Here is a 22,874-nt window from a genome sequence, read left to right on the forward strand (position 1 = left end):
CATCAGTTAACTTGTATAACTATGCAAGCCTGGGGGGGCACAGGGGTTAAGGGCACGCCAACATTTCTGTTCACACCCCCAGGACAAATTTTTACATCAGCATCAGCTAACTGTTCAAAGAACACTTATTCAACTGAATGGCAAGAACACCAATGCCTCATAATACTAAAGCTCTGATTATCTATTGGAGCCAACACCCAATAACAGAGCCCAAAAATACCAGAACAAAGCTTTTGTTGGTGACAACTGCAATCCATTTTGTTTACAAAGGTTCCCAATTATCACACTGTGCATCTACCAAATGGTCTATTCACAAAGCAGCAAGCTAATTTGTGTTTATTAAAAAGTTTCTTAAGAACAAAAGCAACCAGTAGTGTTATGGGAAAAGGAAAAAAAAATTCACACGTACTTTCTAGGAACTTGCCCAAGTCAGCTCCTGAAGCAAGAAAACAGAATGAGCAGCAAGAGATTAGACAGAAGAACATAATCAGAATTCAGAAGTTCATTCCCCTCCCACTCAAGAAAACACACACTTAGAAAATTACAGTAAAAGGTAAAGCATTACAGCAACAAACCAAGAATGTTGACCTGAAAGTTACTGGAGAAAATTCAGGTTTTATTCCAGAAGTACTACTTGGCAATATCTCCTTTTGGCCTACAACTTGTCCCACTTCAAAATGCAATTACACAGAGCTGAACGAGCAGAGACTGCTTTGTTGACACTGAAACTACTTGTCTTAGATCAATACCGAACGTACACAATCCTGATCGATGTTCTCTTCAGCGTGCCAAGGCCTCTCCAGTCAAACACTGCTGGTCATTGCTGCTCCCAACACCCTGCTGCCTGCTGGGGGGAAAGGCTCGAGTGCTCGGCGAGCTCCCTCCTTCCTCAGCCTGTGTAACCTGACAGGGCTGGGCGTGCTCGGAGCGGGGCACACACGGGCTTCAATGCGGGCGTCTCTGCCCACGGCGCTGCCGGAACGCAGGCCCAGTCCCACCGGGCTGGGCGGGGACAAGCGAGTTCACAAGGGTCAGTGTGAGGGGAGACGGCGCCGGGGACGCAGCTGCCAACCCCGCAGAGCGTGAGGAGCCCCGGGCAGCCCGCCGCCGCCTGACCAGTCACCGTCTCCCCCTGCCGGGACCTGCTGCCGAGGAGCCGCATGAAGAGGGCAAGGCCCGCACCCTCGAGCGGGGCCGGGCCCAGCGAGCCGTGTGAAAGCCCAGCGGCGGAAGCGCAGGAGCGGCCCTCCGGGCGCGCCCCTCGGCAGCAGGCCGGGGAGGCCTCGCCCCCCGGTAGGCCGCAGGGCGTCTCGGGGCTGCGGCACCCGCGGCAGGCAGGAGCCGCCGGCAAGGCCGATGCTCGGCGCGCGGCCTAGGCCCGCTCCCACAGGCGGGGAGCGCGGCGACGGCGGGAGCGCGGCGGCGGGGAAGCGGCAGGGGCGGCCGAAGCGGTGGCGAGTGCAGGGAGCCAACGGGACAGCGTTACCTGCGCTCCCGGACGGAGAGTCCCTCACGGCCACAGCGACTCCTCAGCCCCAACAACACAAGATGGCGGTTGCGCCGCCACGCAACGTCACGTGAGAGCAAGCCCCGCCCCCTGCCTCCGCCGTGGGACCCGGATGGGCGACGGCACTCTCGCTCTTCTTCCACCCCCCCTCCCCCCCGCACCTCGCGCAGGCACCGCCCGCGTGACGTCACCGAGAGGGGGGAGAGGGCGGTCCCCCAGCGGCTGCGCGCGCATGTCCCCCTGCACACCCCCTGTTCCGGGAGCGCGGGCGCCCCCTGCTGGAGGCGCGCGGGACCTGCAGCCTCCCGCCCTTACAGCCCTGCGGGGAGGCGGGGCCCCTGCTGGGGCCGTGCTGGGGCCGGGGGTCCTGGCCGGGCCGCCCGGCCTCTTCTGCCGCAGTAGCGGGACCCCGTCAGCCTGAGCCCCACACGGCAGTTACACGACCGCGTCAGCCTCCCGCCGTTGCCTCCCGCCCGGGGCAGCCCCCGCGGGGCCGCGTGCAAACGGCGGTTGGGGCCGGGGCCGCTGAGGTCAATAACGGCCGGGCTGCCGCGTCGCACGCGTTGTTACCCGCAACCTTACCCTGTCCCTCATTTTAGGTTACGAGTAGGCAATTCAGCTTTATCGGCGGCACTAAAAGGCCACAAGGAGAAGTGTCCGTGTTTTAAGCACACGCAGCGTCCAGGCCGTGAGGGGATCAGCCCCCCAGAGGAGCCCTGGGGATGCGCTGCCTCGGGGGAGGCGGCTGTTGTGGCTGCTTACACAGAAAAGGCATTAGGTGATATGCATTTTGGCTCCAGTTTTCCTGATGGAAAAAATCAAGAGCCCAAGGCAAACTTATTTCAGCTAAAAATACCATTTTATTTTTAGTCCTTAAACCTATATTAGTGCATGATGCAGAATAGCCCCATGTGGTTCCTTCAGCCTAAAAAACTATTCTCGGCTGTTACGCACCACTGAAGGTATAACCGCTTTCAGCTGAACAATTTCACTCCAATCATGATTTCAGACACAATCCACGTAGCCTTCTCCTTCCTCTTCTAGGTGAATAAATACTTGTCATTGTGCACTGAATGCTGGCCAAAAATGATGCAACAGTGAACACAAAGTGATTCTTCTGAGCTAATGGCTTGAAAGCCTGTAATTCTTGGGGCTTATTTTCAGCCAAGAGCAACATAGGACTACGTCATTCAAAAATCTTCAAATGAAATTTCTCCTTTAGGAGGCCAGTATGTAAAAAGAAGCTTGCTAGCAAAGGGCTGGCCTCTGATAAGCTGCATTTGATCCCCCTAGTTGTTGTCACACAGCTTGAGCCAATATTAATAATGGCATGGGGCAGGAGAGAGGCAGCACTGCTATTTCAAGCTGTCAGTCAGAACTTCCACCTTCACTGCAGAAGCTGCTGTGCTCTGTTATTCTACTTGTCAAACCTGAGCTTGAGCACTCAGAAATATTTTCACATGCTCTAAGACAAGCTTTAGCTCAGATGGGAGAAGTTCAGCTCTTACAGAATTTTTTTCCTCCCAGTTAGCACAAACATTATATTATTGAGACAAAAAATTCAAGAGGAGTGTGTTTGAAATGTGCCTCATCTGCAGAAATTGGCATATTTGTAAAATATCTCAAGGAAAGTCAGATTACTTTTGTTTTTTAATAGCATCTTAAATCCTCCACAACATTCATTCAAGCAGAACAGTGAGACTGTCATGAAAATTCAAGACGGCATCTGTGTGGTTAAATTCCTGCATGGTTCAATTACAGGACTTCAGCTGGTGTTGTCTACGTGTGAAATTACCCCAGCAGCTAGCCTGAGGTACTGAGGGCATGAAGTACTTCAGAGCCCTCTAGATTACCATGTCAATTCACCCATACTATTAAAAATCCAAGCACAGAGTAACAGTATCCCTAATGAACTAAAAACCTTCCTTATTGACCCATTGTTTTCACCAGTCCTAGCTTGGAAGCAAGAGTCTGCTTCCCTTGGTACAGCAGAGGTGCTACAAACACAGAGCACAGCTCTGAAATGGTGAATAATGGTCATAAAACAGCCCAGATATGGCAAAATCTGCCCCCCTCACCACACCTTCTTCTTGTTATTTTGAAAAGAGGCTCTCCTGCTTGTTGAAATACCAAGGATTTTGTCTGAGTCAACGTCTACTCAACAGCCTCTATTTTCTATGGGAGCAGAGGAACATCTTCATTTGTCACATCCCTAAAAATAATGATAAAAGCAACAGACAGGGCAGACAGGTGAACATTTGACTGTAGTTTTTAAAGTCAGTCACTTCAATGGACTTGTCACTTGAGATGGCTTACACTGAAAGACAGACTACCACAAATACACCACTACTCTGCAACACCCAATTATTTTAAGACATCCTTCTCACAAGAGGCAGGCTGAGTTTGACAGGCGACAATAAAGCACTCTGGTTACTCCAATCCATCTTACAAGGCATTTATTTGTACACTCCCATAAGGTTAAAATTTGATTTAGTCACCTTAATCCTCACAGCTAAAGCCTGAATGATAAGCCAGGAAGAACCCAGTCATACTGTTTCCCTTTCTTTCTCAGTTATGGCTACACTGGGCTTCTTGCCATCCCACGGTGTCCCCTGCAGCCAGTGACAATGGCTCTGACAGAGCGTCAGTGAGAAACACCCTGCGATCAAGAGTATCCCAACAGGCTGAACCCATCCTCAGTGCTGGCTGAGGCATTAGTGACCCCTCTATGTACGTCTCCTACACTGAGAAACATTAAACCCAAACCTTCCAGGAACCGAGGACTACTTGGAGTTCCCATTCTAGGAGATGAGTGACTTGGGGCAGGTCCTTGTCCCTTCTGAGAAAGACCCATAACCACAGCAGTCTTTTCACCAAACTTCTCCACTTGCAATGAGAAACAGAGTCACTGATGTATCAGCAGATGTTGAGAGCTGGGATTGCCACCTGTGGTGACATCAGGCATAAAAAGATTAATTATAGGTAAATAAGTATTGTCAGCCAGTATTAGATGGGACATTTAGCTAGACAATTTATTTTTAGTACTTCTGCATAACCTAATGACATTGTTATTCGATCCAATAGTTGCCAGCAAAGCAGAACAATTTAGAAAGCAATTAATTTCCCACTGTCGATTTTTTGCAAAGCTCCTTTCAAACTCATATTGCTGCAACTTCAAAATCCAAAAGCACTTACTGATCGCTGCACTGAATGAAGGCCCCAAGCAACAGCACCTATTTGAATTGAACAAAACCACTACAGACACACTGCTCATTTCCTTATTGAAACTTGTCAGCTGGAAGCTGACTCAAATCTATTAAAATAAAACCACAAGAAGCCCTTTTTCTACCCTCTCCTCCTGCTGCCCCAGGCTCCTCAACCAGCTGCACATGTAGAGCAGCACAAGTCAACAGTGGGAGAAAAACAGAAATATCAAGAGCTGCAGTGTTGCAGTTTTCCTGTGGAAACACAGACTAAGGAACTTTCGCCCTGATTTTACCTGACCTCTGAGACCCAAGGGCTTACAGACACATGGCAAAGGAACTGACGGCCGAGGAGGCACAGAGCAGAGCTGCACTGAATAAAATATTTATGTCTTCCATTTCATCACCAGATCACACCTGAAATGATGCATGGTTAAACAAGATGCTTGGACGCATTTTCAGATGTCCACATTTTTTTTTTCCTCCTCCCTTCTATAAATGCAGAAAGAGGAAACGCAAAGAGAAATGCAAGGGAAATCTAGCTGAAGAAACCTGCCCTGCTCCCAGCTGGGGGACTACTGGAGCTGAGACACAGTGGCTATTTTAAGATAAGGGAAGGCTGACAGCCTTCACATGTCAACATTTAGCAGTGGGCAGCATTTCAAATATTTACACAGCCATGTCCCTTTCTGGGGAATTGCAAACATTCGAGCTTTTTATACCAGAACTGCCGCACAGAAGGGGAAGTGCTATCAAGAAGGGGTTCAACACTTTCCTCACTCATCCAAGTCAGCTTTGAGGATCACTACTATAATTTGTGAACAAAATTCAGGGACCTAAAATAAATCACAGACAAGACCAGAGATAACAATGCTTTATTTGTACATTTCAGCAACAGGAGAAATAATTGAAGATGCAATTATCTGCTTTGTTGTAAAGTATAAAAACATTTAATTATAAATATTTAGCTAAAAAAGCGTGATTTATAAAATATAATCTGTGAAGATATATATACACAGTTTAATTGTTTAGCAATTCTTTCACCTGACATTAAAGAGTAGAGGTTTTTCTATTTATTATTCCACGCTCACAGTTTAGTGCTCACAGTTTAAGAAGCAAAACAGAGAAGTGAAAAGACAACTGGTGAGTTTAGTTCTGGAAAGGAAAAAATAAATGCACGAACTGGGGCAAAAGCAGAGGCAGAATTTGAGCAAATCCTTATTTTGAGTGAGGTCTCTGAGAGAACACAGCTCCCCTGCCATGACCTAACAGTGTATATTTCCAGAGAAGCAGTGGGCATTTAAACATTTGTGGGCAAGTTTCCTGTGTTTTGAAAGAAAATGGCTAATAATACAGTGCAAACCCTCTAAATTTTCAGCTAAATGTGCTCACCTCGCTGCTCTTCCCTTCTTGAGCAGAGATTGCTCAGTATTCTGGGCTGGTGTTATCTGTCGTGGTTCTAATGAAATCAAACAATGTCACCTTCATGATTCAGGACATGAGCAAATTTCCAAATAGAAAACCCCAGTGTGCCATCCGATTACATTGTCCAGCTGGCAATATCCCTTAAAAACAGATACAGCTGCCTAAGGCTGGAAAACACAGCAAAGCTGTACAGTACGCTAAATGTGATGGAATGTGAAAGAAGATACATGGTCAGGCAATTCAGTTTTCGGTTCTTAGTTTGGGAGCCAGCTTCCTCCCTTGGAAGTCTTGGGAAATCTCACCTCTTATTAAAAGGTCTGTTACTATGGCACTTCAGAGAAGAAAAACTGGAAGACTCTCCAACATGCTGGGCAGCAGGAATAAGCTACAGGAAATAATTAATTTGATCCATGTCACTAGTTAACTATCTTTCTCTCTTCACAGTGTTTTCACAGTGCCTGTGGTACAGGGTTTTGAGGAAGAGGAAAAAGAGATAGTGAAGGATGCGTGACAACACCCAACAGCAGTACAACCATACAGGAAGTCAAGCTGTACTTTGTACACCCTGATTCACACAAGACCTCACTACTTGCCTGTAAGCAAGGAATGAATTAATATGGGGTTAAAAGAAAAAGAATGTATAGAAAAGAAGAATGAAATAGGCAAACACGACACTGGTCAGTGCTCACCATGATTTGCTACCTGCTGTTTCTGCTTCAGGGTGATGTGCTCCTGACAGTTCAGAGCAAACAGCATGTACACAGCTCTTACGATTCACATCGTTATGTATGCATAGTAACTGCAAGAGTTGTGCCCTTAGAAACTCAGGAGGATCTTCAGGAGAGGAAGGCTAGCAAAGCTGTAATGAGTTTTAGGCAGGAGCCAGGCAGTTCTCTCCAGGTAGAGCCCTGATCTGGAAACGTACCGAATTGTGTGCAATCTCCAAGTGCATGTTGGCTGGTCGGTTACTGGGTAAATGCAGACTTTAACTCCCTGAAAGCCGCTCGGCGGTGTTTCCTTTCCTCCTCTTCCCGCTTTCGCTCATCCTGCTCAGCTTTTATCTCTGCTTCAAACTTACTGGCTGAAGAGAGGGCTTGAACCTTTACAACAGAGAAAATAAAAGAGTGTCAAGCCTTGCATGAGAGGCAATGACAGAGCCTGAACTACTCCCAGACTAGCAAGGGAGAACTGTTTGCTGCAGCTCCCAGCGCTTGCTGGGAAGCTCTGTCAGGATGGGTCAAGTATTAATTACACTGCAGTGCTTGGGTATTTACATCCAATACCTGTTAGCTGGCTTGACTTCAAGAAGAAAAAGTTCATTTACTAATAAGTTACTAAGAAGTGACCAAAACAATGCTGTCAACACCGGGTCACATACATTCTTTCTGTAAGCAGGCAGTGTAGCTTAAGTTGCGAGTATACAGTGGGAGAAAGTACTGCAGAAAACAGTTCTGAATCACAGCCAAATCTGAGAACATCATACTACACCACGGATAATCTGCAGATCAAAGAGACATTGTTTATTTGCTGGCTATTTTTCCAGCTTTCATCTCAGTACATCTGCTGTGCAATAGCTGTGTTATGCTCTTGGGAAAAAACTTCTTACATAAACAAGCAGGATTATTTTCTCTTCAAGAGAGCTTTCAAAAAGGGTGCTTTGTCAGCTTTGAATGGTGCAAAGCTCTTTCTGCCAACCCCAGGACCCTGCAGAATAATTTTGATTCCAAAGGTTACAGAGAGCTGCTCGAGAAAGAGATGTCCGAAATCCTATACTCCAAAATACTCCATTCACCATTGAATGAGTGCTCTGGTTGGGGGGGTGTTTGCAAAATGGGAAAACTCAGTGCCTATTGCATCAGTTTTCAGAACGCTTTTGTTTTTAAAAGCAGTCAGCCAGCTAGTCCCATAGAGCTCCCAGCCACAGGGACCCAGCTCGGTCAGTCAGCTCTACTGGGTCAGACCCAGAGCAGAGATGGTGAGTTAAGCTGTTCCAGTGTTGACTGATGCGCAGAGGATGGCTTTAGCTGAAGTCTAAAAAAGTTTGAATGAAAAACCTATGGCTGAGTTTAGGGGTGGCCATGAAATATGCATCCCTTTAGCTAGGGAGAAACATTCTACTGAAAAGCAAGCAGGGTCAGTGTCTCGGTGACAACTAAGGCACGTGTGCAGAGCTTTTTCATGTTCCTCTATGCCACCCCATACCTTAGCTTCAAAGAAGTTCTTGGCTCCTTTGACTCCCTCAATGGAGACATCAATCTCTGAGAGCTTCGCAAGAGTCAACAGGCCGCTGTCCTCCTCGAGTTCCCCAGCTGCAGCTTTATGGAAAATGAGCAAGAACTAGGAAGACAGAGAAGAAACATTCAAGTTCTTCACTGAGGCTCAAACAACTTAAAATGCAAACAGGACAGACATTTACCTGGAGGGGACGGGAATTTACATTTCTGAGCCAAGGAAACCAGGTCTATATAAATGAAGTGGCACCATGCAACTTGTGCTCCAGTGCCCTGGCTCTGGCACGCAGTCCTGTTGGGCTAAGAGGTAGAACTCTCATAGGAAGAGGGTTTTTGGGGGAGCAGAGCCCTGGTGAAGCACAGCTCTTGTCAAGCCTGGGCTGCTACATGGCCAGAGGAAACAAGCTTTCCCTCCACCTGCCTAGTAAACCGTCCAGTGGGCTCAGATACACTTCTTCATGTCCCCACACCCTAATGGTGTATTCAGAAGTCCCCCACCAGCTTCCCCAATGTTCTGGGGGCTCAGGTTGCACCCCACAACAACGAAAGCAAGGCAAAAACTGCCCTGGCTTACACCTGAACCCCAGGCTCCCTGGACCATGGCACCAGTGCAGCCCTGTTAAGAGAGATAGCAGCCCAAACACCTACACTTGAAAGGGATCTGGGGACTGCCTGGCTGCTGTGGACTCTGCCTTCTGTCCCAAGCCCTGTCATCCAGATGGTATGGGAGGGTTAAACAAAATTAAGGTCAAATGCACTAGGACAACAGAACATAGTTACTTCAGCGAGTCCCTTGTCTAAGGCACAGGAAAAGTGACTTAAATGAATCCATCCTTGGAGCTCTGCATCAGCCTGCTCCAGGGAGCCCCAGCTGGCTTCGCCAAGGTGAGCAAAGCCTATGTATTCCTGCTGTGCCCATTAAATAACACACAGGAGAACTTCTCTCAGACGTGTCAGGGGTCAGGTCAGAGGCATGACCTTGTGACAGTCCGAGTGACTTGCTCAGGTGTTCACACAGCAACTGGTTTTGAAACCCCTGTCTGCACATGGCCATAGGCATTTAACACATCCAGAGTCATTACAGCAGTTTGCATGTTTGCATGTGAATTGCTAAAGGAAACAAACAAGAACCATATTACCCACCAGGAAAGCACACTTTTTTTTTTTTTTTCCCCAGAAGGTAAAAGACCTGCCTGCTTACAAATAAAGACTTCTGCACTCCCTTCCACCTATGAACCAAACTCCAGGTTAAGATGTGGATGCTCTATGCGTAATTTGAGAGGTCCTGTAACTCCCTGCTATTCTTGGTTGCCCCAGGAGATGTCTCAATGCTTGGCACAGGACAGAAAGAACAGAGACGAGGACAAGTCACCTGGGTACAAAAGGAGCGCAAGGAAGGAAACTGCACCACTGCACCACTTCAGTCCAGGTGAGAAGGTTGCAAATGCCATATAGGGCTGCCCTGAAATCCATTTACACAGAAACATCAAATACCTCCATTGCTGTGCTCCTCAGACTGCCAGGCTTGGGACTTTGCTTCTTCCTACAGCCCCAGCTGTCCCAGAGGAGGGCAGCAGAGTCGCAGCATCCACCTTGAGCCAGCCCTTAATGTGCTCGCCTGCCTCAAGTTGCTCTCAGAAGCTGGTGGAGATGCAAGAGTTTGGGAAGGCCTCCCATGGGGAAGGGTGCGGAGATGACGGCAGCGCTGGCTGCCCTCTCGCAGAGCAGCATCACCGAGCATTGCTTCATGCAACGGCCTCATAACCCATGTGTGCTCAGCACAGAGCAGCCAGAAAGCAGGCTGTGCTTGGGGAGGGAACCTTTCCCCCTCCAAACACATGTAAGAAATTTAATGATGCTCTGCTGAACGGGCTGAACACCCGGCTCAGAAAGAAACCAAATCCTTCCCAAGATATCCTCTCCCTCTGCTCAGATCCACTAGGCTTGGGCTAGTTCCTCTCCTCCAGCACCAGGCACAGGACACTTCCCTCCTGGCAGCCAGGCTGGCATTACTCATGGTTCCTCTTCACAGTTTCTGCTCCACCCTGTGAGTCCCACTTCCTGGCATTGGAAAAGGACCTCGGAGGAAGCACAATCCTGAGGTCTGGTACAGCTGTCACCCAGGGAGGGACTGGAAACACCCAGTCATGAGTACAAGTGTGCATGAATCACCCTGAAACTAGGAGATGAGGCAGCAATCCTCCTGTGGAATATGGGCTGCTGCAGCCAGGAAACTGAGCTCAAGGAAACCAGAGACTGAACCACTGGTTGGGATGGGCACAGCACAAGGTCAGTGCCAAGGACCCAGCAAGGCAGTCCATGGGACATCATGCTGGTTTACACAGGAGCAGAGGAGCAATCCTTCCTCATGAAGCACATCACCCGCAGCCCACCTCACCAGTTATTTGCCCTCGAGGCATCAGTCCTCTCTAACTAGAGAACACCAGGAATCTGCATTCAGTTCCCAATGAGCTCTCATTCCCAGCCTGTCTCCCACCCTTGCTGGGCCCAGGACACATCACACACAGCTAAGCCTCAGGGAAATGTCAATAGAGAAGCAAAAGTAAATAATAAAAACTCTGCTCTCAAGGAGGACATGACACACACTTTCCACCGCACTAACCCCAATAGAAAAAGACATAAGAGATGTATCCAGGTTCAGACCCTTTCAAGACCTACCCCACAGTGCCAGGACTCAGAGCAATGCTGCAGTTATGCAGCCCCATTGGGCACCGTGCTGGCCTCAGGGATGCGAGGGAAGGTAAGAGAGTGACTGGCAACAGCAGCTTTGCAGCAGCTTGTCAGAAAAGCAGTGTCACACAAGGATGTGGTTTGCAAACCTGGGTCAGCATTTGAGCTGGTGCAGGCATGGGGGACAGTGGGTGGATTTCTGTGGTTTCTAGATAGCAGCTACAATTAGACATTATTATTATAGCAATCAGCTCTGGTTTACTGTGATAACAACAGAACTAGATAGTCAGAGGTACCTAATCTTTTTATAATAAACCTAAATTTCTTTGAGTCACAGAAAGAGTCTTGTGCAGTTAATTGTTGATGTACTGGTGGACTCTCCAAGGTCAGTGGTAGAAGGCAGCTTTCCTAATGGGCCAGCAGTTCAGCAGCAGCAAGTCAGAGCCATACAAGGTTGCTTTCCAGGTCACAGCTTACATGGGAAGGGAGGGCACAACACTACTCAAAGCAGCAACAAAAGGTGACCTATTGCAAGTGAAAGAGGTCCTTACCAATTCTCTGGCCAGGTCACAAGCACATCTTCAGGCAGGTATGTCAGGAGTCATTATTCTCTGGAGAGGCAAACAGGAGCCTTCCAGTGCTCAAGTTACAGCCTGCTGAGTTTGGACACTCATTTATTTAAACCAGGGCTTCTTCTCATGTTGTCAGGGTGCCCCAAGTCAGCCTAGTCACCCATCACCTGCTTGTTTGTCACCCCAACAGGAAGCAGAGTGGGGTAGGGCTACAGGCTGGTTCAGAGCTCCTGAGCCACCAAGAGACCTGCCTCCTGCCAGTCCTCTGCCAAGCACAGCAGCTGGACAGGGTGCATCTGCAACCAGGCAAGAAACATCCTGCTCCTCTCTGCCATGGGAAACTTTGGGTACATGCCAAAGCTGCTGTGTAATTTGTCCCCAGAGGTCTGCCAGTGACACTCCCTCGTTCCAACCCATGTGTCACTCAAGCTTGTGCTTGCCTGACCATCATTTTGCATCTGGAGAGAAGCTACAACAGCACCAGCTGCCACATGCTGCCTGCCAAGGGCTGGCAGCCCAGGCAGCCCATGCTGGCTGACGGGTGGCCATGTTCCAAACAGGTGGCAGCAAAAGAGGAGCTGCTCTGCCACTTGTGCCATGCCACTGGTGCCAGGACACCACAGCATCTTCCAGAGCCTTGGGGATAGAGGCACCTCTCTTTCACAGGAGAGAGCCCCTGCAGCAAGCCCAGAGGCTGTCTCCAGCTCTTCACCCAGGATGCAGGGTGGCCCAGAGGGCACACAGAGAGGCAGAGGGCTCCTCCAGCCCACGCAGTGATTTGGCAATCGCAGTCTGACCTGCAGCCAAGGGCACGGTGCTTTTCCTGCTCCACTGGATTCTTTGCTACCCCTAGTTCACCTCTGACCGGGCACATCTCCTTCCCTGCCCAGAGGAGCTGCGGGCTTAGAGCCCTGCTGCTGTGAACTGACAGGCTCTCATTTCCCAGATTTACTTGTCTTCCCCCTCTCTATGGGCCAGGCCCTGTAACCCAACAGTCTTTGGCCTCTGTAACCTACTGCTGCCCTCTTGCAGCAAAAGAAACGCAACAAAACCCTCGGGGGACGAAAGCAGGGGGAGACGGTGCGATGTGCCAGCATAGAGAGACAGTGCAGCAGCTCTGTGAGCTGCCAGTCACCACTTGCACCTCAACCAGCCTGGCCAGTCAAGGGCCCTGGCTGCTCATCCTCCCTCCCAGCCACTACAAAAGGTCCTGGCACTTGCAAGATGAAGAACTTGATGTCCTGAGCTGCGGAGAGCTCTGCACCTCATCTCCACAACCAAGCCTCCACCCTGCCAGAGGCACAGAAAGAGCACAGACCCTGCAGACGCGAAGGAGCCCAGCTGCTCGGGGCCCATTGCAGCTGTCCCCTGGGGCAGGAGGAAGCAGCACAGCCCGCACAGCCGCTGCAGGACACAGCAGCACTGGCCCTCCTGCTGCCTAAGGGGCTCCCGGTTAATTCAGAAAGCCACAGTGTGACATTTGCTTCTGAGACAGCAAACAAAGCCTGGGGGGAGGAGATGAGACAACAGGAGGTTTTGACAACTGGGCTCCCCCTTCCTGCTAAGATGAGTTGGGTACCCTTGAGTGCATGCAGGTCACTGCTCAAATTCCCTCTCTTCCTCTGCCTGTAGCAGATCCTGGCCTGCCCATGCTGCTCAGCACAGCAGTGACAGACCTGTCCCTGCGTGTCCCTGCTGAGCCAGCATGCAGTACCAAACTGCTGCATCACCACGTTTATTCCTGGCTGCACGGAGGTGATCACCCCTCACAGAGCTTGCCATGGCTGGTCACTGTGTGATGCAGAGAGAGACTCAATATAAACGGGAAGAGGAAGCCTCCTGCACCCCATGAGACCAGCTGCTCCGAGCAGAGCCCTTCTCCTGCACCTGAAACCAGGCCTGAGCTGCTGTACCACAGGAGCCCAGCAACGAGACCTCGTGACTGAAGGGATATGCCACCTCCAGCTACGGCAGGGAGCTTTGTCAGCACTCCCAGGCATCTGCAACATGGCACAAATGTGCTCCTAAAGCAGGCAGAGAAGTTGGAGAGCTTTGACATCAGATATCGTTACTGCCATGTGGAGATGGATACTCATGGTCCACACCTCAAGCTCCCCATGGCATGGGGTAGCTCACCTGCTTCTCAGCTGCACCCCACAGCTGGAAAAACACATAGGGGACAGTGCTGCCCACAGCTGGAGTACAGGGCCCGGCTGCCTCCTCCCTCTGCCCTGCAGCCACATCCCTGCCTGCTCCTGCAGCTGCCCTCACCTCACGGAAGCTGAGCTTCCCATCAAAGTCTTCATCCACCTCCTTGATCATGTTCTTCAGCCCCAGGTGGGTCTGTGGGGCTCCCAGCTTTTCCATCATCAGCTTCAGCTCCATCAGGTCGATGTACCCATCCCGTCCTGAGTCATACCTGCAGGGTGCAAAGGGAAAGGGTCAGCCCTCATCCTCCCCCATATCCATCTTCCCAGAAGAGGAACTGTGACAATGGATAAAGTCACAGTGTGGTTCAAAGCTCGGAGGAAAGGGGAAGCTGCACAACACAGCCAGAGCTGAGATATATTAAACTCAAGGAAGTAGTGGGCAGCTTTCAGAGCTGTCTCTCATCAGACAGAGAAGTGCTCAGGGGAGCTCAGACCAAACCACCCACACAGAAGGAGCATGGAGGAACTCAGTCAATCTCAGTGGGATTTCCATCTCGCCCACTTGTGTGTCCAGCACAAAGGTTACTTACACGCAGCTAACACCATGCACCAGCACAGCGAGGCAAAGGCATGCCAGAGTCAGCTGCTGCCAGGCCTCCCGCTCACTTAGAGGAGAAACAGGGAGCAGAGATCAACCAGAACCTCCCAGCAGAAAGCAGCTATCTTTCTTTGTAAGCAAAACACACCCCTTCTAGCTGCTGAGATCTTTCCTCCATGCAATGGTTTTGTACTACACAAGCACCATGCTTCAGGACAGCTGTTTACTCAGTGTCCCCAGGCAGAGCAGAAAGGCAGTTCTGGGGGAGCACAGCAATCCTAGCCGGTGCCAGGCTGGCAGAGGAAACCAGTGCCCACATCCAGGAGCAAGACTGGAGGCAGGACCACGCTCCCAATGGAGCACAGCAGATGGCAAGGACTCTTCACAGGAGGAGGGAGCACTCGTGCAAGGGACAGAGTGCTTTAGGCATGGGGAGGCAGTGACATGCTGTGCTCAGCCAGGGACTGTGCACCAATTCCCCCCGACATCCGCTGCGGGTGCAAATAAAGCACCCTGCCCACCCAGCAACCAGCACTTCACATGCACCGGTGCCATCTCTGGGTTTCAAAGTCCAAAATCTGGAGGGATGGACGCTCTGCTATTAATATCAGACAACCCGTCAACATCCCTCCCTCATCCCAGTCCTGCCATTGGGATCCAGCATGGAGCCACGGGCTCGTGTGGGAGCACAGGACAAGGGTACAGCAGACTGGGTTCAGCCGTGGTGTACAGCCTGCCACTGCCCCCTCCCTACCACCTCAACCTGGATAGAGTTAAATCCTTTCAACCACTCAGAAAATAAACCCTAGGCACAACACTGAAGCTTCCCCATTGGCAGGAGCCAGTCAAATCCTACCCCCCATCATCTTTCATTGACTGTCAGCTCTCTTCCAAATAAATTATGGCTGTAGTCATCCCAGACCAAAACTGCACAGTTGTGGTTACCTTGGAAGAAAGCCCTTTCCAGCTGAGAAACCTCAGAGCCGCAGAGGAAGCTGTGGCAGAAGAAGGTAGGAACAAAGCTGCTGGCCCCGAGGTGCTCGCAGGCACGGGCAGCAGGAGGCAGGGCTGCAGCCAAGAGCACTGCCCCAGCCTTCACCAGCACAGGGTGCTGCTCCCCTAAACTGGGGCAGCCTCTGCGGCTTTCCAGAGACACCCCGCCACCTCTGTAAAAAGATTTTATACTCTCTGTGCCTCCCTGTTTCCAAGGGTCCCAGGCCCAAGAGACCCTGAATGACAGGGACATCACCACCAGGCTGGCATGGAGCCCCTGCTACCAGCCTGTCTACACACTCTGCAGCCAGCAAGCCTGCGAGCTCTCCAAGCTCAACAGCTTCCTGGAAAACTAGGAAAGAAGTCTCCGTCAGAGCAGAAACCAGGTCACAGACCTCAGACGTCACGGGGAGGAAAGGCAGCAGGTTCATCACAGCAAGGAAGGCATCAGTTAATTAAGTCACACATTTGCAGCATTACCCAGCCCAGCTCCAAGACACACTTTCAAGACCTCACAGAGGCGTAACAAGTGCAATATTTAACTGTCAATTTGCTTTTCTTTTAAGTTTTGGAGAAAAGGTATGGAGCTGTTCCTCCAGAGTAAGGCAGCTGGAGAGGCAGTGCCTTTGATCAGATAAAGCAGCAAAGCATATTGTGGCAGGGAGGTACTTGGGATGGGGCTGGATAATTTTTCTGGCCCCAGCAAGCTCATTCTGCCCTTTGGCTGGGCGCAGAAGCAGGACTACACTGAGGCCCCCCTCAAGGAAAGAAGACATTGCCAAGCCCCTTTTTGAGGCATTGGATAATGGAGATGAAGACAGAAGGAGGACACATGCCCAGCTCATCTTGCTCTTCTGCTACAGACACTACCGCAGGCAAACACCATATCTTGGTGCCTGTCCTGGCATTAAGCCCGGGGACAAACACACGGCCCCGAAAGGGTTAAGCATGGGCACAGCTTCAGGGCTCGTCATCCCTGCAGAGAGGCAGCACAAAGCCAGGATTGTGCAAAATGGGGTCTTGCCAGCGGCGGCTGTGGCAGCAGAGCAGCACACCATACCAGCCGCACAATGGGTGTTGAGCACGCCAGGCGCCAAGATGCACCCTGAAATCAGGTTACCGGTCCCTGGCAGTCGGGGACAGCCAGGGCGACGCTGAAGCCTCTGGGACGCTTGGTGCCAGCCCTGCAGAGCAACAGCAGCACCCTGCAAACTGCTGCATTCCCTCCCCACCCCCCTCACCTCCTAAAGCAGCCCGAGTATTTTAGGACCTGGGTAAAGCCAGTCGGCTGCCATAGAGCCACACAGCCAGACTATTTAGGGAGAAGCGTATTTATAGGGCATGAGAGATGGCACGATTCATTCCCCACCGCCCCCCCCAGACGCGGAACTTGGCGCAACAAGGGCCAGTGCTCCCAGCCCACCTCAGCCCTACCAAAAACCACACTGACTGCCTTTTGGGAGCTCCCAAAACCCCACTGTCTGCCTTTTGGGAGCTCCCTTTCAGTGCCCAGGGCTCCAGCCAGCCTCCAATACCGCTCTCACCCATTTCACTGCCTACACAGCAGCCCTGACCTGGTGATGGACACTGGTCATCCCTCATGGGCTGGAGGACACCAGGGCAAGTTTGGTCCCCAAATGCATGCCAGGGATCCGTCCAGTCCCATACTCAGGAATGGCAGAGCAAGAGCACGCAGCACTCGGGTGCCCCACCATCTCTTCTGGCCCTGCTGTCACCCGCTGTCCTGCCATGACACGGGAGCTTTGCTTCCTTCAGGCTCAAAGCTGCCCGGGCCAGGAGCCAAGCCTCACCCGGGTGACATGCAGGCATTACGGGCAGAAGGGATCTCCCACTGACAGGCAAAGGCATCCCACGTCGCAAGCAGGCCAGCCAGCTCCAGCAGCAAGTCAGTGCCACAGCCACAGCGGGTCCCCACCTGCACGGGCTGGGATGCTGCAGGCAGCCACGAGCACCATGGACGGCAAGATAAGGACTTTGCAGCGCTGCCGCAGCAGCGTCCCTGGCAGCAGATGAGAGACAGACAGCAGCTGTCAAAATCTGCTGCAACAAGGATGCACCCAGACTCCCACGCTGGCTTGCTTCCACCTGGGCTGCAGAAGCACTGGGGGAGGAAAGTGGGAGCAGAAATTGGGTGGGGGGAAAAGAGGGAATACTTGCTGAACAGACTTGCTTAAGAGCAAGGAGTGCGTTACACAAGATTACAGCCCTAGTACAATCATTGCACTGGTGTTATGCAGCACAGCTGAGGGGTTACACCACAGAAGAACAAAGGGTCAGGAAGGGAGGAAAAAGGAGATGAGGAGGACTGCATCACCTGTACTGCCTTGGCAGTCACCTCCCCCACTGCCTGAAAAACCCCAAGGGGAAAAAAAAAAAAAAGGTAGTTGAATGAGCAATTCCTAAGGGATTAAAGAGCAGTATGGGACTGGACGGATCCCTGGCATGCATTTGAGGACCAAACTTGCCCTGGTGCCCTCCAGCCCGAGAGACATGACCAGTGTCCATCACCAGGTCAGGGCTGCTGTGTAGGCATCCATACTACCCACACTTCTTGAGAAAGAACAAAAAGAAAACCTGCCCGCCCTGTGCACATTTTCTGTACCTGAGCTTGCTCCACACAGTGCAGGCACCTGTACTTTGATCAGCACTTCCCACATGCTGCAATGGCCTAATACAGGCTTTGAAATAAAGCAGTTGGAGTAATGGTGCTGAAGTAGTAATAATCTCCTCTTAAATATTGCAAAATCCTTTCTAAGTGGTACTTTCTTCACTCTGAGCATTGTATTTCACCTTACATGGAGAGGGAGGTGCTGATCTCTTCTCCCTGGTAACCAGTGATAGGACACCTGGGAACAGTTCAAAGCTGCTCCAGGTGAAGTTCAGACTCCACATGAGGAAGTATTTATTTACCAAGAGGGTGGTCAGACACTGAAACAGGCTTCCTACAGAGGTGGTCAATGCTCCCAGCCTGTCAAGTGTTTAAGAGGCATCTGGACAATGCCCTTAACATGCTTTAAGTTTTGGTCAGCCCTGAAGTGGTCAGGCAGCTGGGACTAGATGATCATTGTAGGTCCTTTCCAAGTGAAGCATCCTATTCTCTTGCAGAGAGATTTGGAAACGATTCCTCCACACCAGAGTGGGGACAGGAACAGGCTCCTCAGCTGCACACAACTCCATCCTCCCCAGCCCGGGCAGCTGGAGTTCTCCTGCTCCTGGAGGGATGCGAGGGCAAGATCAAAGTCTCCTCTAGCAAGATTTCCCCTGAGATGCTGGGTGAAACCCCAAGGCACCAAAGCGTGGAGGGCCCAGGCTGGGTGCTTCGCATGCCTGGTAGGGATGACCTCCCTGACTGCTGCAACCTCCAGAGACAGCTGGTCACAGACCAGAGGTCACACCGGGAGCACGGCAAGTCCTGGAACAAGCAGGTCTGCTGTAGCATGTCAGAGAGGTCCCTGGGTGCAGGGACACCCGGGGAGGGGCTCCTGAGCAGCTCCAGGAAGGCAAGGAGACATGAGAATGTCTCCCACTGGCCAAGCACAAGGCACTTATGAAACACGTAGGCAACACATGAAATTCCCTAAATACAAAAGCAACAGCAAGGTTGGAATTTTTCCACTCCCTCGTACCCCACAGATGAAGTCAGTGGCTGTTTTCCTCCCTTGGAAAGGTCATTCCTGCCAGGCACAGGCTCACAGCCTGACTTTCACACCCACCTCTGCCATTTCTCCAGACGAGATGGCACCAAGGAGAGCTGTAAGACTCCAGAGCTCCTGAGGGTTTGCTTGCAAGACTTGGGGAAGAGAGATTATCATGGTTACCACAGTCCCCACACATTGTCAGAATAGGCAGCTAATTAGGTTGCATTATAATTAGGCTGAGCTGCAGACTTCCCAACCCCTCTACCAAAAAATAAAAACAAGTTAAAAACCACATCCCAAGAGCTGCCTGCACCCAGCAGCCCCGCATGCTCTTGCACAGCCCCAGCACCTGCAGCAGGTACCTATGCCCATCTCCAGCGAAATGGGGCCAAAATGGGGTGATGCTGACAACACAAGGCTTGGAGAAGAGGGGCAAAACTGAGTCCAACTGTGGCAGCATGAGCAAGCAGCAACATTTCTGCTTTGGAAAGATGCTCCTGGCGCAGCCAGTGGCACACAGCAGCTGGATGGAGCACTGGATGTTGGGAAGTCCCACATTCAGATGGGCCCTTTGCTCCCACCCTGGCACAGGACAGTCACAGCCACCAGCTGTACCATGGGATGCCCTGACAGATGCCAGGGCAGCCACTATCACCAGCAGCAACTGCCTCATCCCAGCCAAAGCTCCCTGACCCAGCCCATACCACGCCAGGGTCCTACAAGCTGAAGTTTAGTCTAAATTACAGATTTTTCAAGTCCCACTAAACTGATAAGAAACACTTTTGGATAGAAAGTCTGATAGCAGAAACCTGGCAACCCATGGCAGCAAGAAGATAGATCCCTGTCTGTCACAGGCTTATTTTTAACTGTTAGTAAGAAAGACTCCGGGTTTTGGTGACCAGGGCCAATAAGCCATATAGAGAATAAAAGCCTTAATCACATTAACTCAAGCTCTGACTGGCAGGAATTAAGAGGAACGTTTCCTCTCCTCCTGGAGCACATGGTGTCAGCCAGTACTTGAAGCAGATTGCTGGGAGCAGATGGAGCAAAGACCAGATCCTCCGCCACCACTAACACCAGGTGCCCGTAACGGAGTGAAAACTAGGACGGGGTTTTCCGTCCGTCTGTCTGGGGAGCACTGGGAGCACGCAGCCCAGCTTCTTCCCCTTTCGGCATGGCTGGCCGGCGCTCAGCTGCAATAGTCCTCACAGGGCGCGCAATGTTTTCCAGCTACATTGACCAGCTGATTAGCATTCAACTGCAAAGCCTAGGTTTCCCTGCTTACAAGGCAGGAGTTTAATGAGCTCATTGTTGAAAAATTCGGCTGCAATTCAGCTCTTTCCACTTTTTATTTCCCAAACTACTACTGTTCCTCTCCTTACCCCTATTGAGGCAGTGCCGCTGCCTGCTCTGGGCTCTCGCCTGCACTGTTTCCTTCTGGGCGCTGCAGCTGCCTGTGCTGTTTGTCCTCCTGCCCTCGCAGCACCATGTCTCAGGTCCTCCGCAAAGCAGGATCCTGCCTTTAATTGTCATCAAGAGGGGCACAGGAATGAACAGAGCAGCAGTCTTGCCCCGACCACCTCCCTTCTCGCACCCAGCTGCTGATGCAATGCTGCCGATGCAACAAAGAGCTCCAGTTAGGTCACAAAAGTCCATCGCTTGGTTTCCCGCAGTGACAGCCCCTGTTGGGGCCAGCAACACCCCAGTGCACCACAAGCTGGGAACATTCAGCCAGGCTCTCAGTCTCCTCACAATAACCCCAGCCTCCAAGGTACTCAAAGCATAGAACCATAGAACCACAGAACCATAGAATCATTTCAGTTGGAAGAGACCTTCAGCATCATTGAGTCCAACCATAACCTAATCTAACTCTAGCACTAAACCATGTCCCTAAGAACCTCGTCTAAGTGCCTTTTGAACACCCCTAGAGATGGTGACTCCACCACATCCCTGGGCAGCCTGTTTCAATGCCTGACAATCCCTTCCATGAAGAATTTTTTCCTAATATCCAATCTATACCTCCCCTGGTGCAGCTTGAGACCACGAGCATGTTGCAGATAGGACGAGGACCTAACAAATCACAAACCCTGCTGCAGTCACCTCTGTCAGCTGAAGTCGTGTCACCTTGCCATGACAGCCCACATTGCTCCTCTGTGGTCCTGCCTTGTGGCTGGCAGTAGTTCACCGCCAGTCCAGCAGCCCTGCCCGCAGTGGGGTGGCATGTGCAGCTGCCTGCCTGCCCCTTCTCCTTGGGGCTGGGAGGACATCGGTCCCCAGGAGCACAGGGGTTTGTGGTGCTGGAGGGAAACCTGAGCACAAATAATCAAAGCTCCTCAGGTACAGCCCAACTGCAGGAGCCAGGACAAGGCTTGTGAAGGAAAGAACATGGCAGGGCCATGGCTCTGGGAAGGGCCAAACCTTTCCGCTTACCAAAGCATCTCTCCACATTGCCACCAGCAGCTTGACTTTTATACAAACCTTCCTACCAGGAGGTGATTCCCATCCCAGCCCCCAGAAAGCCCGGAGCAAGCAGAAACAATGCTTGAGCTTCGTTTGGATGCACAGGAGGGAACACAAAGCCTGGCAAAAAAATCACGGAAGGAGCCACAGCACTGCCGGGCAGAGCCAGCAGAGCTACAAAAGACATTTAGGATCACAGTTGTTGAAGATAGATGTCCAGCACTGGGATACAGACCCACCAAGTGCCCCAGGACATGGAACAGCAGTATTTCTGCTCTCCAAGCCCCCCCATCCCACCTGGAGTGTTCCCCAAAACCACAGCTCATAGGTGCCACCAAAAAGAGCCATTGTCCCAGGTAGAGCAGAGGCAATCCCAGGCCATGAGCCAAGCGCGATGCTCAGATCAAGCCCTGAGTCCGAAGCAAACACTACGAGCCCCTCCCGCCCCCAAGCACAAGGACAACGCGGGAATCAGATGACGCTGGAAACCCACCGCGGCTTCTTCCGGCCCGACCGCAAAAGCGCAAAGAAATGCAAACATATTGCCAAGAACAGGTAACCCCTCTTCAAATGTCCCACCGAGGAAAAGCACTGGAACGGTCTGCGGAGGGAAAGCAGAGCCCCAAACCCGACAGCAGACCCGATTCCGAGCAGGGGAGTCCCAAGTCCCCCGTCCCCCCCCCGCGCCACCCCACTCACAGGCGGAACATGCGCTCCATGTCCTTGATCTGGCGGCGGCTGAACTCCTTGAACTCGGTGTAGGGGTTGAAGACGGCGGCCCGTCGGGGCTGCGCCGCCCCCTCGTTGATGTCCTGCCGCCGGCACAGCTTCGCGCTCAGCTCCGCGTCCGCGCTGGCCGTCAGGCAGCTCCGCTCCGCCTCGTCCCCGGCCGCCTCCTCGCCCTTGGCCGTAGCCACCTCGCCCTCCGCCGCCACCCCGCTCTCTTCCAGCTGCAATCGCCGCTGTAGCTTCTGCGCCAGCTCCTCCGAGGCCATGGCCCGGCACTGCCCGGCGGCCGCACTCCCGGTCCACTCCGCTGCGCTCCAAAGGGGCACGCCCGCCCCAGCCGCCAACTTTATTCCCTCACTTGGAGTGAACGGGGCGGGACGGGGCGGGACGGGGCGGGAGGAGCCCGGGACGGGGCGGGCGCTTAAGGAGGCGCGGCGGTGGCCCTGGGGGTCGTCCACGCGGGGGGCGCGACGTGGGATGGTCGCGCTGCCCCTGGGGGTGCCCGCACATGTATACCTGAAGTGGAGTGTAACTCCACAAGCTGACCCCCTCATGTGTACACTGTCCCACACAGGAATCACCCCCACTCAGGTACGCACCTCTACAGGCAGGAACCCCCCCACACTCAGGTACAACCCCATGGGCACGCTCCCACG

At 52.0% G+C, this 22,874-nt stretch overlaps 2 protein-coding genes across 12 annotated transcripts in view; both read right to left on the bottom strand.

Moving 5' to 3' along the window:
- GIGYF2 (GRB10 interacting GYF protein 2) overlaps window positions 1–1,557 on the bottom strand; it is a 76,673-nt gene extending 75,116 nt beyond the window's left edge. For 9 of the 11 annotated variants that reach the window (XM_082057163.1, XM_082057171.1, XM_082057173.1 and 6 more), the window contains exon 1: window positions 1,487–1,557. The gene's annotated coding sequence lies outside the window, so the exon portion shown is untranslated. Of the gene's footprint in view, window positions 1–409; window positions 437–758; window positions 1,453–1,486 lie in introns of those variants that run through there. The other 2 variants (XM_082057166.1, XM_082057167.1) reach the window with 2 other exon arrangements.
- A 4,011-nt stretch (window positions 1,558–5,568) lies between these two features.
- Window positions 5,569–22,576, bottom strand: EFHD1 (EF-hand domain family member D1). Its single transcript, XM_082055602.1, has 4 exons — window positions 22,189–22,576; window positions 13,901–14,048; window positions 8,338–8,472; window positions 5,569–7,235 (listed from the first exon to the last, which is right to left on the bottom strand). Exons 1-4 carry the CDS (start codon window positions 22,482–22,484, stop codon window positions 7,101–7,103), a joined length of 714 nt encoding a protein of 237 aa, XP_081911728.1. The 5' UTR covers window positions 22,485–22,576; the 3' UTR covers window positions 5,569–7,100.
- Between the last annotated feature and the right edge of the window lie 298 nt (window positions 22,577–22,874).

Source organism: Streptopelia decaocto (genome assembly GCF_964273445.1).
Source record: "Streptopelia decaocto genome assembly, chromosome: 6".
In the NCBI taxonomy this organism is placed as follows: domain Eukaryota; kingdom Metazoa; phylum Chordata; class Aves; order Columbiformes; family Columbidae; genus Streptopelia; species Streptopelia decaocto.

Coding starts and splice junctions, on each gene's coding strand:
- EFHD1 (XM_082055602.1), bottom strand. CDS start 22,484: ATGGCCTCGGAGGAGCTGGCGCAGAAGCTACAGCGGCGATTGCAGCTG. Junction 14,049..22,188: donor ATGGAGCGCATGTTCCGCCT/GTGAGTGGGGTG, acceptor TGCACCCTGCAG/GTATGACTCAGGACGGGATG. Junction 8,473..13,900: donor GGAAGCTCAGCTTCCGTGAG/GTGAGGGCAGCT, acceptor CTGTCTTCCTAG/TTCTTGCTCATTTTCCATAA.